The 12,298-nt window shown below is 58.2% G+C and overlaps 1 protein-coding gene across 1 annotated transcript in view; it reads right to left on the minus strand.

Annotated features, from left to right (window-relative positions):
• The window catches only part of GLI2 (GLI family zinc finger 2), a 175,821-nt gene that overhangs the window by 36,819 nt on the left and 126,704 nt on the right, over positions 1 to 12,298 (minus strand). The window contains exon 3 of the mRNA XM_012749770.3: positions 243 to 445. Coding sequence (XP_012605224.3) covers positions 243 to 445 — 203 coding nt within the window. The remainder of the gene's footprint in view (positions 1 to 242; positions 446 to 12,298) is intronic.

Raw genomic sequence — 12,298 nt, forward strand, 5'->3', positions numbered from 1 at the left:
GTGCTAATGAAGGGCTCTGTAATGAGCACAAAAACCAGCGCCCCCACCTCTCTCAGCTTTCACTATTCATTTACTTAAAATCCTGCTGTTCGGGGCAGCTGGAAGGGACGCCAGCCTGGCCACTCTGCGGGCACGGAGGCTGGGCAGTCCGCAGTGTGAGAGTGGGCGAGGCTGGCTGTGCTGACAGCGAGGGGCACCCACAGACGCCCCAGCTCCCCCTCCCAGCCCCAGGCCCCACTCACCATCGGCGGGGCTCAGGCCCCGCGCTGCAGAGATCATGGAGAGCGTGGGGCTGCTGTGCACGGAACGGAGGTAGTGCTCCATGTGGGGGTTCACGTACGGGTGGGGGGCGTTGAAGGGGGACTCCCCAGGGCCGGCGGGGTGCGGGGAAAGCCGCAGCAAGGAGATGTCGGAGATGACAGGGCTGCCGCTCAGGGCGGGGGGCCTGCAGAGACAAAGGGCAGGGCTCTAAGAAGGAGGACCCAAAGGGAACCCTGCCAAGGACCCCAGGCCAACACGGCCAGGCCTTGACTCGCACGTGAAGACTTCCCAGAACAGTCTGCACCTCTTATTTGACATGCCGACATCTCCTGGTCACCTATAAATTCAGGTCCCAACTTTAGAGTGCTGGCCCACGAATGCAGGCTGCGGGCTACACGAGGGTTCCGGCTCTCCACCCCCGCCAGCGGGGAGGTGCAGGCGATGGGACTCTGCACCCAGGACTGGATTTGCCAGAGCACCAGCCACCCACACATCTGAGGTGCACCCCGCTGCCAGTCTCCTCAGGGCTGGGCACAGGCGTGCATGCTAGAAACATATGAAAAACAGGGCGAGAAAACATGAACACCAGGGGTAAGACACGAAGAGCTCATATTCCTAAAAATATGTGGAAAAGGGAGGAATTGAGAGGTGGCCTGCAACTGGAGGACTTTTGGCTTCAGCTAGACAGTCACTGGTATGACCCACCCAGCCCCAGGACGAGCTATAAAGGGGAAGATCCGGATTCAAGACAAGTGTTGAAATTGGTGAGCCGTAACTACAATTTTGGAATATCGTTCTAGCTCTCCTTACGTGGAATTCCTTCTAACACCAACAGAGCTCCCTTCTCGATGCCCGGCGGTCCAGCGTGCATCTGGCTTGATCCCTCTGGCCTAGGCTGGGGTGGCCGGGGCCCACCCCGTGTCCCCTGGTCTGCCCGCCAGGAGGTGCCGGGTCTGCTAGTGTGACCACCGGCCCTTCACGCAGGCCTCAGGCCTCTAACGCAGCCGCAGGGCTATTTCGAGGTCACCTACTCCAAAACGCACTTACTAGCAATGAATCAGACTTCATGGAAACCATAGCTAAGTCACTGGCAACCAAATGTACAAGATTTCATTCTCCATTGTTCAGAAAATAGGAACTCTTCACAATTTGATGCAGTGCAAAGAGAAGAGTATGTGTTTGGATCAGACACACCTGGGATAGGATCCCAGCCGAATCACAGCAAGCAATTGAACCTCTCCAAGCCTTAGTTTCCTCATCTCTAAAATGGGGATACTAGTGCCTATTTCATACAATTGTTGTGAGGATGAAAGTCCCCCAAACTGTACCTGAGACACAGTAGGCAGTCAAGAAAGGAGGGCTGTGATAAGAGCATTAGCACCACACTTTGAGGGCAAATCCAGACTCTTGGAGTTGGACTGATGCTGGATGTGTGAAAGGGCACTGTTAGACCCAGTTATGTCAGGGAGGAAATGATTTGTCCATTGGCTGTTCACACCAGAGGTAATCACTGATTATGTTCAATAGCGCATGAAACTGGGCTGGCGGCACAGTCTAAAGTGGGACCCAAACAGGTGACGTCCAGATGTCTGCACATCTGGGTCTCACAAACTTCCCCCTAGAAGGCTGCTCCACAGGCCTGGAGATGAGCCTTTTGCGACCTCGTTTTCTAGCTTTGGCAGATGTGTTTGCTGTGGATGTGCAGATGCAATGAACCTGCCCGGCCACATCCGTGCATCTGCGTTTTTGCCTAGGCCAGTCCTTGACCTTCCCGGCAAATTACTTCTCATCCCTGTCAGCCCAGCAGGGGACCCCTTGGTGACACCCTCCCCGAATCCCCTGCTAGCAGAAGATCCCTTCTCTCTGCCCCCCGGGTGCACTGTTATGGTCTCAGGCTGACAGGTCCTTCTCCCAGGGTTACTGGGCTCTGCTCAGCACCTGGCAGGGAACTGGCTCCTGCTGGGGCTCACAGGCATCATCAGCACCAGTGACAGCTGCATGTCTGTGTGCCAGGCACCGTGCAGGGGTGGGGGAGCCTGCAGAGTAAGTCATAAGTCAAACCTCAAAATGTTCTCACTCACAGGCTGCCTGCAGGGGCCTGTCCACCTGCAAGGGAGCTGCATATAGTGTGGGGGCGTAAGAGATGGCTTTATATAGGGCAGGGGCTGCCACGTGCCTGGGAGAGAAGAAACAGAACCAGACTGATGCACCCTTTCGCCAAGGGCGGGTCCCGCCGGCTCTGACATATGACCTCGGCAGGACACAGACTAACACTCCTGCCACAGGAGAGGTGTTTTGTGGCAAGAAGACTGGGAGAGAAGCTCCTCTCTGTCTGGCTCCTGGGGACAGCCTGGGGCTGAAGGACAGAGTTCTGGAAGGCAGCATGAGTGTGGGTCAGTAAAAGGCGGGTGTCCCCTGGCCAGGAGAACCCCTGAGGCGCCTCCCGTCCTCAATCTCCTTGCTCCTCCCCGGGACACTCCAGGCAAGGCAGTTTCCCGGAGCCGGCAGGATGCTGGCCGGGGTTTGAGGGCACGGTAGCCTGCGGTCACCAAAGCTGGCTGCCCTGAGTGGCCCAGGCCCCATGAACGACAGCTTCCTGGCATCAGGGTCACCTGGGGGCTGTGCCGACCGCAGCAGAGGGCCCAGAGACAGCCGGTGATCACATGGGGATTTCAAGCAACATGTTGAGGCCACACAGTAGCCCTGGTCTGTCCGGGGTGACCCGGATTCCACTGGCGGGATGAACCTCGCAACATGCACACCACTGCCTCACCTGCACCAGCCTGCACAGCAGGCCCTTCCGGGACCGGAGCTGCTAGTTCTTGGATGCTGGGCCTTACCCTAGGGCCCAGCGGAGAGTCCCCACGCGTGCTGGGTGTCCCCTGTGCCAGGGAACAGAGGACTGTGCCATGGGGGCCTTGCCAGAAGCGAGGACTACTGGTGACATCTCAGCCACTGCTTCAGGCTGATCCCCAGTGGCACCTCCTTTTCTTCTTCCCTTTCAACACTGTGCCGAGGGCACAACCTTGGTTTGAGCTGCGGCCACCCAGGCCATGACTCTGGAAGCCGGGCGGACGCGAGGAGAAGGCTTTGGGATGGGAGGGGCTGCCAGCCCTGAGCTCAATTTAAGACATGGCCACAGTCTCCTACGTCACGGATACACACGTGTGTCCTCACACACCCCTGGGCCACCATCAACCAGGCGACGGAGCCAGCCCTCTGCAAGCTGCTCAGCTCGGATGCTGCTCTCATGCCCTGCCTTCTCTCCCTCAGTCTGGCTGAATGGGTCTGCGCCACACCCTGCCAGTCGCGCTTACATTTGTTCTCACTTCCCACGAGGCTGTCCCAAGGTCCTGCTCTGCGCCCAGGGGCCTGAAAGGGGCTCAGAGTCCGGTGGAAGAATAGCCCTGTGGCCAGGTAAGCACAGGGCAGTGTGGTCGGAGCAACTCCCTAACTCTGCCGGACGTGTGGAGGAGGGCTTCTTAGCGCAGGCGACACTTGGGCTGGAGCCTGAGGGATGAACAGGCGGTCGAGAGGAGGTGCATTACAAACAAGGGAAGCCACGTGGGAAGAAAGCCTGGAGCCTAAAGCCTCGGGTGTGAAGGTTATCCTGGGGGCAGGGCACAGTGCACAGAGTGCCTTGGGCTGGGTCTACACTCCACCTGCTTCCTTTCTTCTGCTCTGGGCAGGAGGACGTGTGACCAAAGGTTAGCTGATCAGAGCATTCCATATGTCCAGCACAACGACCCGTTCAGTGACGGGCATGTGCTCAAGACAGCAGCTTTGGGTGGAATCTCTGGGAGACAAGTTCTCTGGTCCACAGGGGCTGCCAAGCTGGGCTATAAGCTCGGGGCCGTGGGGGCTGCGGGGAGAGCCCAGGAGTGGAGGTGACAGAACATCAGAGCTGAGAGATGAAGAACTGGTTTCTTGATTTTAGCCCCTTTGCTGAAAGCTAGCACCCTTGGCCGTTTCAGTTATCTGGGCCAAGATGTTTGTTTGTTTGAACCGCTTGTGGCTGAGTTTTTCTGCCTAACGAACTTGGAGGCCTGTGAGGACAACGTCTGACTCGTACAGCCTCCTGCAGCCCGGCCCACAGGGCAGACCTGAGCCGCAGCCGCTCTGGCTTGTCCAGCCTCCCGCCTGCAGGACTGGAGGACAGGGTCCCAGTCCGCAGCTGCTGAGGCTGGCAGGGCAGCCGTGCAGGTCCTTCTGTGTCCGGGAACGAGGCCCCAGCAGGGCACTCCGGGTGAGTGGAACAGCCAACTGAAGCCCCTCCTTGCCACGTCTGTGTGTGCACGTGTGTGTTGCACACGTGTTGGCGACCGGCAGCAGCAGCCTGGGGCAGGAGCCTGGCCTCGCAGGCTGATGGTTGCAGCAGAGGACACCTGCACTTCCTCCCAGTGTCGGCTCTGGCCTGCTGGCTGGGACTGGGTCCTCACCCCGGGAGGCCGGGTACAGTGCCAGGAAAGGTCTCTCCCTAGTGAGGGGCCCCTGGCAGAGCCCCTGGATGGCACTTCGAGACTGGGCCCAAGCACGGAGGCTGGGAGGTAGGAGGAAAGGAGGAAGGGAAGAACATCGGCACGGAGGCCAGGAGGTAGGAGGAAAGGAGGAAGGGAAGAACATCGGCACGGAGGCCGGGAGGTAGGAGGAAAGGAGGAAGGGAAGAACATCGGCACGGAGGCCGGGAGGTAGGAGGAAAGGAGGAAGGGAAGAACATCAGCACGGAGGCCGGGAGGTAGGAGGAAAGGAGGAAGGGAAGAACGGACAGAGTGAACCGAGGTGTAGCTGGACGGCTGCTGTGCTGGCTCTGTGGATGGTGCCCCAGAGGCTGCTGCTGCGGCGATGCTGCCAGCATTTGCCGAACACCTGCACGTGCCACACATCTGGCAAGCCCATGAGGTAGATTTCATTATCTCCATTTTAAGGACCAAGAAACTGAGGCTCAAGGAAGTCAGGTGACTTGCCCAAGTGTCAGAGCTGGAGTGGGAGTCACGTAGAGCAGACTGACATCCCTAATGTTCCACCGAGGCACAGGCCTCTGCTTGCCCCGCCCCACTGCCTCTGCCCTCGAGAAGCTGGCGTGGTGGTCCCTTCCCAGATGCCACCTCGGCTGGTCCCCATGCCGAGCCTGGGAGCGGTGCAGGTCGAGGGGTCAGAGCCTGCACTCTGAGGCCAGACGGAGGTGGGTCCGAACGTGGCTCTGCCACTCAGTGCCTTTGCTGCCACCTGCTCTGAGCTTCAGTGTCCCTGGCCTGCAGGAGGGGCCCCTGTGAGATGGGGCGAGCCAAGGACAGGAGCGTGCGTGAGGCTCCAGGCACCCCACAGGCGCTCAGGCAGGGCTCCCCCCACACGCAGCGGATGAGCAAACAGCGCAGCTCAGGGCGCGGAGTGGACCCAGCCCACAGCGCCTGACGTCAGGTCCTAGGCCCCCGACCTGCTGGCACAGGGTTTTTGGCGGGAGACAAAAGGAGACGCTGCGGTGATGAGAACCCTGCACAGCCATGTGCAACTGAGCGCCAAAACGGCTGGGCCTGAGCGAGCACGCCTGAGCCTGGAGCGGGCGCCGTCCCTGGGACCGGACCAGGGGCGATGGGTACCTGAGGGCGCGCCGCTTCTGCTGGCTAGAGGGGTGAGTAAGACGTGACGGGTAGGGAGGAGGGGGAGGGCGTCTGACCCACAGCACAGCGGAGCAGGGGTGGGGGCAGGAACTGACGTGCTCCCTAACGTGGCGAGAGGAAGGGAAGAAGTGCAGGGATGGGGCCCCGCACCCACCATGGCGCCTGCCTGGAGACGCTGAACAGCGCGGAGCTGGGGGTGCTGGCTCCCCGAGGTGGGGAGCCCCCGCGCTTGCGCTCCCACTCTGGGGTCAGGAGGAGGGACCCAGCCCGGCATCTCAGAGACGGCCTTGTTCAGAGACGTGCTGCTCCGTGAGGCGCAGGCCCTGTGTCCTGTACCCCCAGCCGCGAGCTCACATGGGCCATCTCCCAGCGGGATGGACAGCCCCAGGAGCAGGTGCCCAGTCTGCCGCTGCTCAGACCGCTTGCCCAGCACCTGGCCTTGTGCCCACGCGAGGCATGGAGCACGCCGAAGTATGTGTCTGCTGAATGAATGAATGAATGAATGAATGAATGAAGCAGGGAGTGCGACCAGAGAAGAGCAAACATTACATCAGAAGACCTGAGACCCAGCTCAGCCCAGCTGAGCTCCCACCTGGCTGTGTGGCTGGGAGCAAACTGCGTGCCCTCTCTGAACTTGATCCCTCATCTGCGAACAGCAATTATAACAGTGATCTTACAAATCCGTCCTGCAGAGCAGAGGGGAGGCACGTGTGGGAGGCTGACGACGGCTCCCAAAGGTGGGCCCCCGCCTGTATCTCCAGAACCTGTGACCGTGACCTTACGCGGGAAAAGGGACTGAGCAGATGTGACTGAGGGAGGACTTGCAGACGAGGACAGTGTGGGTGGTCGGGGTGGGCCCTGCACGCGTCACAGGTCCTTTCAAGACACAGGGGGAGATTCGACACAGAAGGGAAGAAGACTGTGTGACAAGGAGGTAGAGATCACAGTGACGTGTCCATGAGCAGAGGAATGCTGGTGGTGCCAGGAGCTGGGAGAGGCAGGGACAGTCTCCCCTGGGGTCTGCGAGGGGGCACGGCCCCACGGACACGTCGCTTTCAGCCCAGTGATGCTGACTTTGGACTCTGGACCCCCAGAACTGTGAGAACAAGCTTCTGCCGTCTGGAGCCGCGGAGTTTGTGGTAACTGTCACCGCAGCCCTGGGCAAGGAACACGCGGTGTGGAAGGCAGATCGCACTGGCCTGGAGCCATCAGCGCCCTGCTGAGACTGCAAACTCCTAGCAGGCCCGCTTTGGCCCCACTGGAATAGCCCAGTCCCGGGAGGGTTATTGCTGTGGCAGGCAGGCAGGGATGGGGAACCCTCTCCGGGCTGGGGCGCCCTCGGCAGAGGAGAGTGTCTGGGCCCCGCGTCCCACCCCTGCGCTCACACGCTCTGGAACGTGCATTCCCACCCGCAGCCTGGATTACACAGTCACTGACTCCCGTAGCGGCACCCACCCGGCACACAGCCCCAACACGCCGGCCCCGCCTGCCTCAGGAAGCCCCGGCCTGGGTGCGCCGCCCTGCCTTTGGGCCACGGTGCCTGCCACCCACCCCGATCACTGGGCCAGGGGTGGAGCCACAGAGCTCAGAAGTGGGGAGATCGAGACCCTTCTGCTGCTGCTAAGCTGCTCTAGGCCAGGTACCCCCTCTCTCAGAAACACCTGGTGGGCTCTCTCTGGGGACGATGACCTGTTACAAATGGAACCAAAGTCCCCAAAGCCTGCCTTTGCATCTCTTCCTCCAAAAACTATGATTTCATAATGCCAGGGTCTGGCGGGCCCGTCTCCTCCTGAGGAGCAAGGCCAGCGCCTGCCACCCTAGACTTTACCAACAAATAGCAACGGAGCTCCAGAAAGCTCCTCTGTATGGAATTCAGTCTCCTCTCCAAGGGTTTTGTTTTGTATGTGAAGCTGTACATTGGCAAGCTTGTGTACCATGTTTCCCATACATGCACTTAAAAAGTTCCAGAAGTCAAAGCCTTTCCAAAACATACTAAGGGAGTTTGCACTCTTAAAGAGGTGTACAGCAAATCTTTCAGAAGGCACTAGAGAACTGCCCTCTCCCACAGTGGAGCCCAGTCCACTTCCCGAGTCAGTCTGCACGTCCCTGTGCGTCTGGGTGGCTGCCTGTCCATGCGGGGGCTCTGAAAACAGGAGCGGGGCCATGGCATCCAGCCGTTCATTGATTTGTGCCTGTGTCCTCGCATCATTCCCTCCACTAGCTGATGTTCACTGAGCATGGGCCTCTGATGGCACCGCGTGGGGAGCCGGGGGTCTCGGGAAGACTCTGCCAGGACCTCACACACTCTCGGGGGGCAGGTGGTCCCAACCCTGACTCACAGTGCTGCACCAGAGGCGTGCCTGGTGGCCTCTGACATTCCCAGGGTCTACCCTGGCCCCACACGTGCACAGATCTCAGCAGAGCCCAGGAGCGCCCATGAGGCCATAGTGACGGAAGGATATCAGGGTACTACTGCTGCATGGGGCGCCCTGGACCTGGCCACAAGCTCAGGAAATCACAGGAAACCCCATAGTTCCCATTGGTGCCTTGGCCAAATCACTATGCGGGGACCTAAGCAATCATGGAGGGAGAGTAGACACTGACTGTTGTCTGCAAACAGTGCCTGGGGTGCTAAAGTACGGCGAGGAGCAGGAGGAAAAGAGTTTATCCACTCTGCTGGTGCAATCTGTGCAGGCTTCCTGCAGGAGGTAGCATCTGAGCTGAGCCCAGATTCTTACAAGAGAATGGAAAGGAGGAGGAGAGCAGTACTGGCCTAGGTTCTGAGATAGGAGAACAGCTGAACACGGGGGAACAGCCACTACATTCCAAAGGCGGAAGGTCTGACCAGACCCCCGGGTGGGAGGAGGACATGGTAGGAAAGCGTCAGTAACCTACTTGACTTACTTTACAGTAGGAACTTATCTTCATCCAAACCTGCCATCAGGAGAGTGAAGGCCCAAGTTGGGAGAGGATACGCAACACACATTACTAACTACGGAATGAGTGGCCTTAGTGTGCGAACAGCTTATTTCAAATCAGCAGGGAAAAGGCAACCCCGTAGAAAAATGGCAAAATATCTGAACAGGCATTTGGAGGAGACAATGGCCAATAAACCTAAGAAAGAACACTTGGCTTCATTAGCAATAAGGGAGATATAAAATTAGAATCACAGGGAGATGTTATTTTGGCAAAAATTAGAATGTTGAGGACATCACCTTGGTGACAAGGACATGGAGCAAGCCAAGCTCTCAAACTCTGCTACTGGGAGTACGCGTTGGCAAAAACCCCCGGCAAAAGTCTCCCAATGTCTAGGAGGGCTAAAATGTGACTACCCCTGACTTGGCCACTCCAGTCCCAGACACACGTTGACTTTAAAGAACCCACCGCACGTGTAGCCCAGAGGACGGTATGAGAGTGTTCTGGCAGTAACGTTCAGATTAGCAAAAACACACCCCAAATGCCGCCAACACAGACTGTCAGAGCAGTGAGAATAAATGAATCCAGGGCCCCCCACACCAACGGGCGACTGTCTGGAACATGAAGCAGAGTGTGACAGCAAGTTCCCAAAGGCATGTGCAGTGATGGCATTGCCACAGAGCAGAACAACGCAGAACTAAGCCGCGTACTGGGGGGACAGACATAAGGCAGCACTGCCGTGGATGGAAGGGACGATGACCTCCAAATCCCAGAGAAGGGAGGAGTGGGGGGACGTGGGAGGGAAAGAGGGGAGCACCTGGGACCTCGAAGGTGTTGGCACGTCCCTGGTCTTTAGGCTGGGCAGGGGATGAGGGTGTATGTGTCATGATTACTTGGATGTCTTAAACATGCTTTTGTTATTCTTTTGCATGCCTTCGACACTTCATAGGAGCAAACTTTTTAGAAAGCAGGGCTGGGCGGAAGCAAGCCTCAGTTAGAAGCTGGCTGAGTGCACGGAGACTCTGGGGTGGGAGGCAGAGTGGCCTCCGGAGGTGTCTGAGGCTCAGCGGCCGTCTCCGGGACCGCCCCTGTGCCCTCGCGGCTCCCTCCTGGCCAGCCCGGCCCGTCCGACCGGCCTGCTCTGGGACAGGCACACGTCTGGCCACACACCCCGTCCATTCGACCTCCGCCCACCCCATTCTCGTCACAGACCCGTCAGACACTCCACCAGACCCAGGCGAGCGCCGGCGTTCGGCTGTCACTCTCTACGCAGAGCCCTAATAAAGAAATCACTGTTCTCAGTTGACAAAGAGCAGATTTCTTGCTAAGTAAACAGTGCTGTTTTGGTGGGAAATTAGGTTACAAAATTGGGCCCACGAAGGCGGCTGTGCAGATGGACCGGCTTACGTCCCGGCCGCACAGTGACGGCGGTTAACCCCGCCGCCCACCCTTTACCAGAGCTCCCCCTGCAGCAGAAGGGCAGGGAGGTTATCAGCTTTTGCAGACATAAAAATCAAAAAGTGTAAGAGACAAGAGGGGAAAGGACCAGACTTTTTTCCTAGCAAAGTGACGACGTGCTCAGAGCAGGACTGGGAGCCCGGCAGAGGCCCTGGGTCTGCTCCCCGTGGCGCCGGGGGAGCCGGGGACCTGGGGCACTGGCTGGCCTCCAGGGATGTGGGGCCTTTGTCTGTAATAGGGACCGACCTCGGCCGGGCACTGCTGAGCAGAATCTTCCAGAAAGTTAAAGCTGTGGGTGGGAATAAGAGAGTAAGACATGCGGTCTTGGGAGTGGCGGGTGACGGGAGGCCTTCACTAATGGGGGGTAGGGGGGCCTTCACTAACGGGGAGCGGGGGGGGGGAGGCTTCACTAGGGCCCTGGGGTGCAACATCGAGAAAAGGCGTGGGTGCTCAGGCTGGATAGGGAGAAACCCCACCACCCCGAGAATTCTCTAACTGCGGCTGCACCCGGCAAAGTTGTGTGTGGGTTTCCTTTCCTGGTGCCCGTCGGAATCAGATGGAGAACCCTGAGTAGCTGAGATAAACCTCCCCTTGGCGGTGGGCGAGCTGCTGATCCTCAGCCAGCTTTGCAGCCCATTTGTGCGTGCCCTGCAAAGGCTCCCTCCTCCTCAGTGGCATCGGTGCCTGCCCGGAGTGGGGGCCCGCACTGGGACACGGGCAACCCCAAGAAGGCAGTGGGCCCCGTGGGCTGGGGCCAGTCAGAGGGTGGTGGAGGCAGAGGCAGGTCCTTGTGCCCCCTGCTGATAAACACTTTGTGCTCCTGCTTTTCTGGTGCTCTGGCCTCTCCGTGCTCCCCTTCCTGCACACCAGCCCGCCATGGCCCAGTTTCTGTCCCTCCCCACCCCACTATAAGGTCTGTGTGAATGGCCAGACTGTGCCTCCTTGGGCCTGTATCTCCAATGCCTGGCAGGAGGCTGGCACAGCACAGGCACGGGGTGAGTGTCCTCAGATGAATGAGCGCTAAGAACATTCGCCTACTGAGTTAACACTAGCACATGAATTGCCGTGTGAGTTGTATTTAACTCACACTAGTTTCGAGCCCGGGGCGGCATGCATCACATGTAACTCACACATCTCTTCACCTTGAGAGCTGTGCGAACTATTTTTCAAGTTGCATATAATTCATGCACAGAAAACGATAAAAAAAACACATTTTTCATTAAATTAGAAAGGATTGTTTTTGTTTCCGAAGTTTTTATTCTATTTTCCCAACAAAACACCGTGGCCCTAGAAACACTAGAAAATATTTTTTCCAGTGTGGCAGTCAATGTGTTAAGCAACTCTGAACTCCTGCCACTTGGCTTGGGCAGGACAGGCCAAATGCACAGCTCAGCTCCTGGAAGGAGAAGAGGAAGGGACGGGCTCCCGACGAGCCCGACATATTTCTTCCCGGTGGGCACTGGGGCATGCAGTCGGCGCTGCAACGCTGGCTGCAGTGACAGAGGCGCGAGGGCATCAGCAACGCCTGACCTTTGCAAGCATGGGGACCCAGGGGCAGGGCACTACTCAAGCGGTCCCTCAACACATGTTGACACCGGCTAGCAGGAGTGACCCCAAGTGACAGCACTTGGGAATAGATAAATTTAGCAGCAATGAATTAGGCTGAATAAATGAATGTGTCTGGACACCAGCAACAGCTTCTAACCAGAGCGGACAACCTGAACACGTGCAGTCTCAGAAGACTGCTCGCCTCAAAGGCCCATCTACCCAACCAAGGCCTAACATTTTGCTGTTACTGATTAATTCCTTTGCCCACGGGGATGACACGCTGAAGCTCTGGGAACCAACCTGGCACCGGGAAGAGAGCAGACATGCAGGTCAGAGTTCACCGCAAGCTCAGCCATCTAGGGAAGCTCCTGAATCCTGGAACCTCCTAAATTCTGGAATCTCCATTTTTCTCTTCTATCAATTGAGAACATCACCCACACTCCAGGTGCTGGGAGGACTGAGTATGGCGCCATCAGCCCAGCACCCTGCAGCCTGTT

This window comes from Microcebus murinus, chromosome 8 (genome assembly GCF_040939455.1).
Source record: "Microcebus murinus isolate Inina chromosome 8, M.murinus_Inina_mat1.0, whole genome shotgun sequence".
In the NCBI taxonomy this organism is placed as follows: Eukaryota; Metazoa; Chordata; class Mammalia; order Primates; family Cheirogaleidae; genus Microcebus; species Microcebus murinus.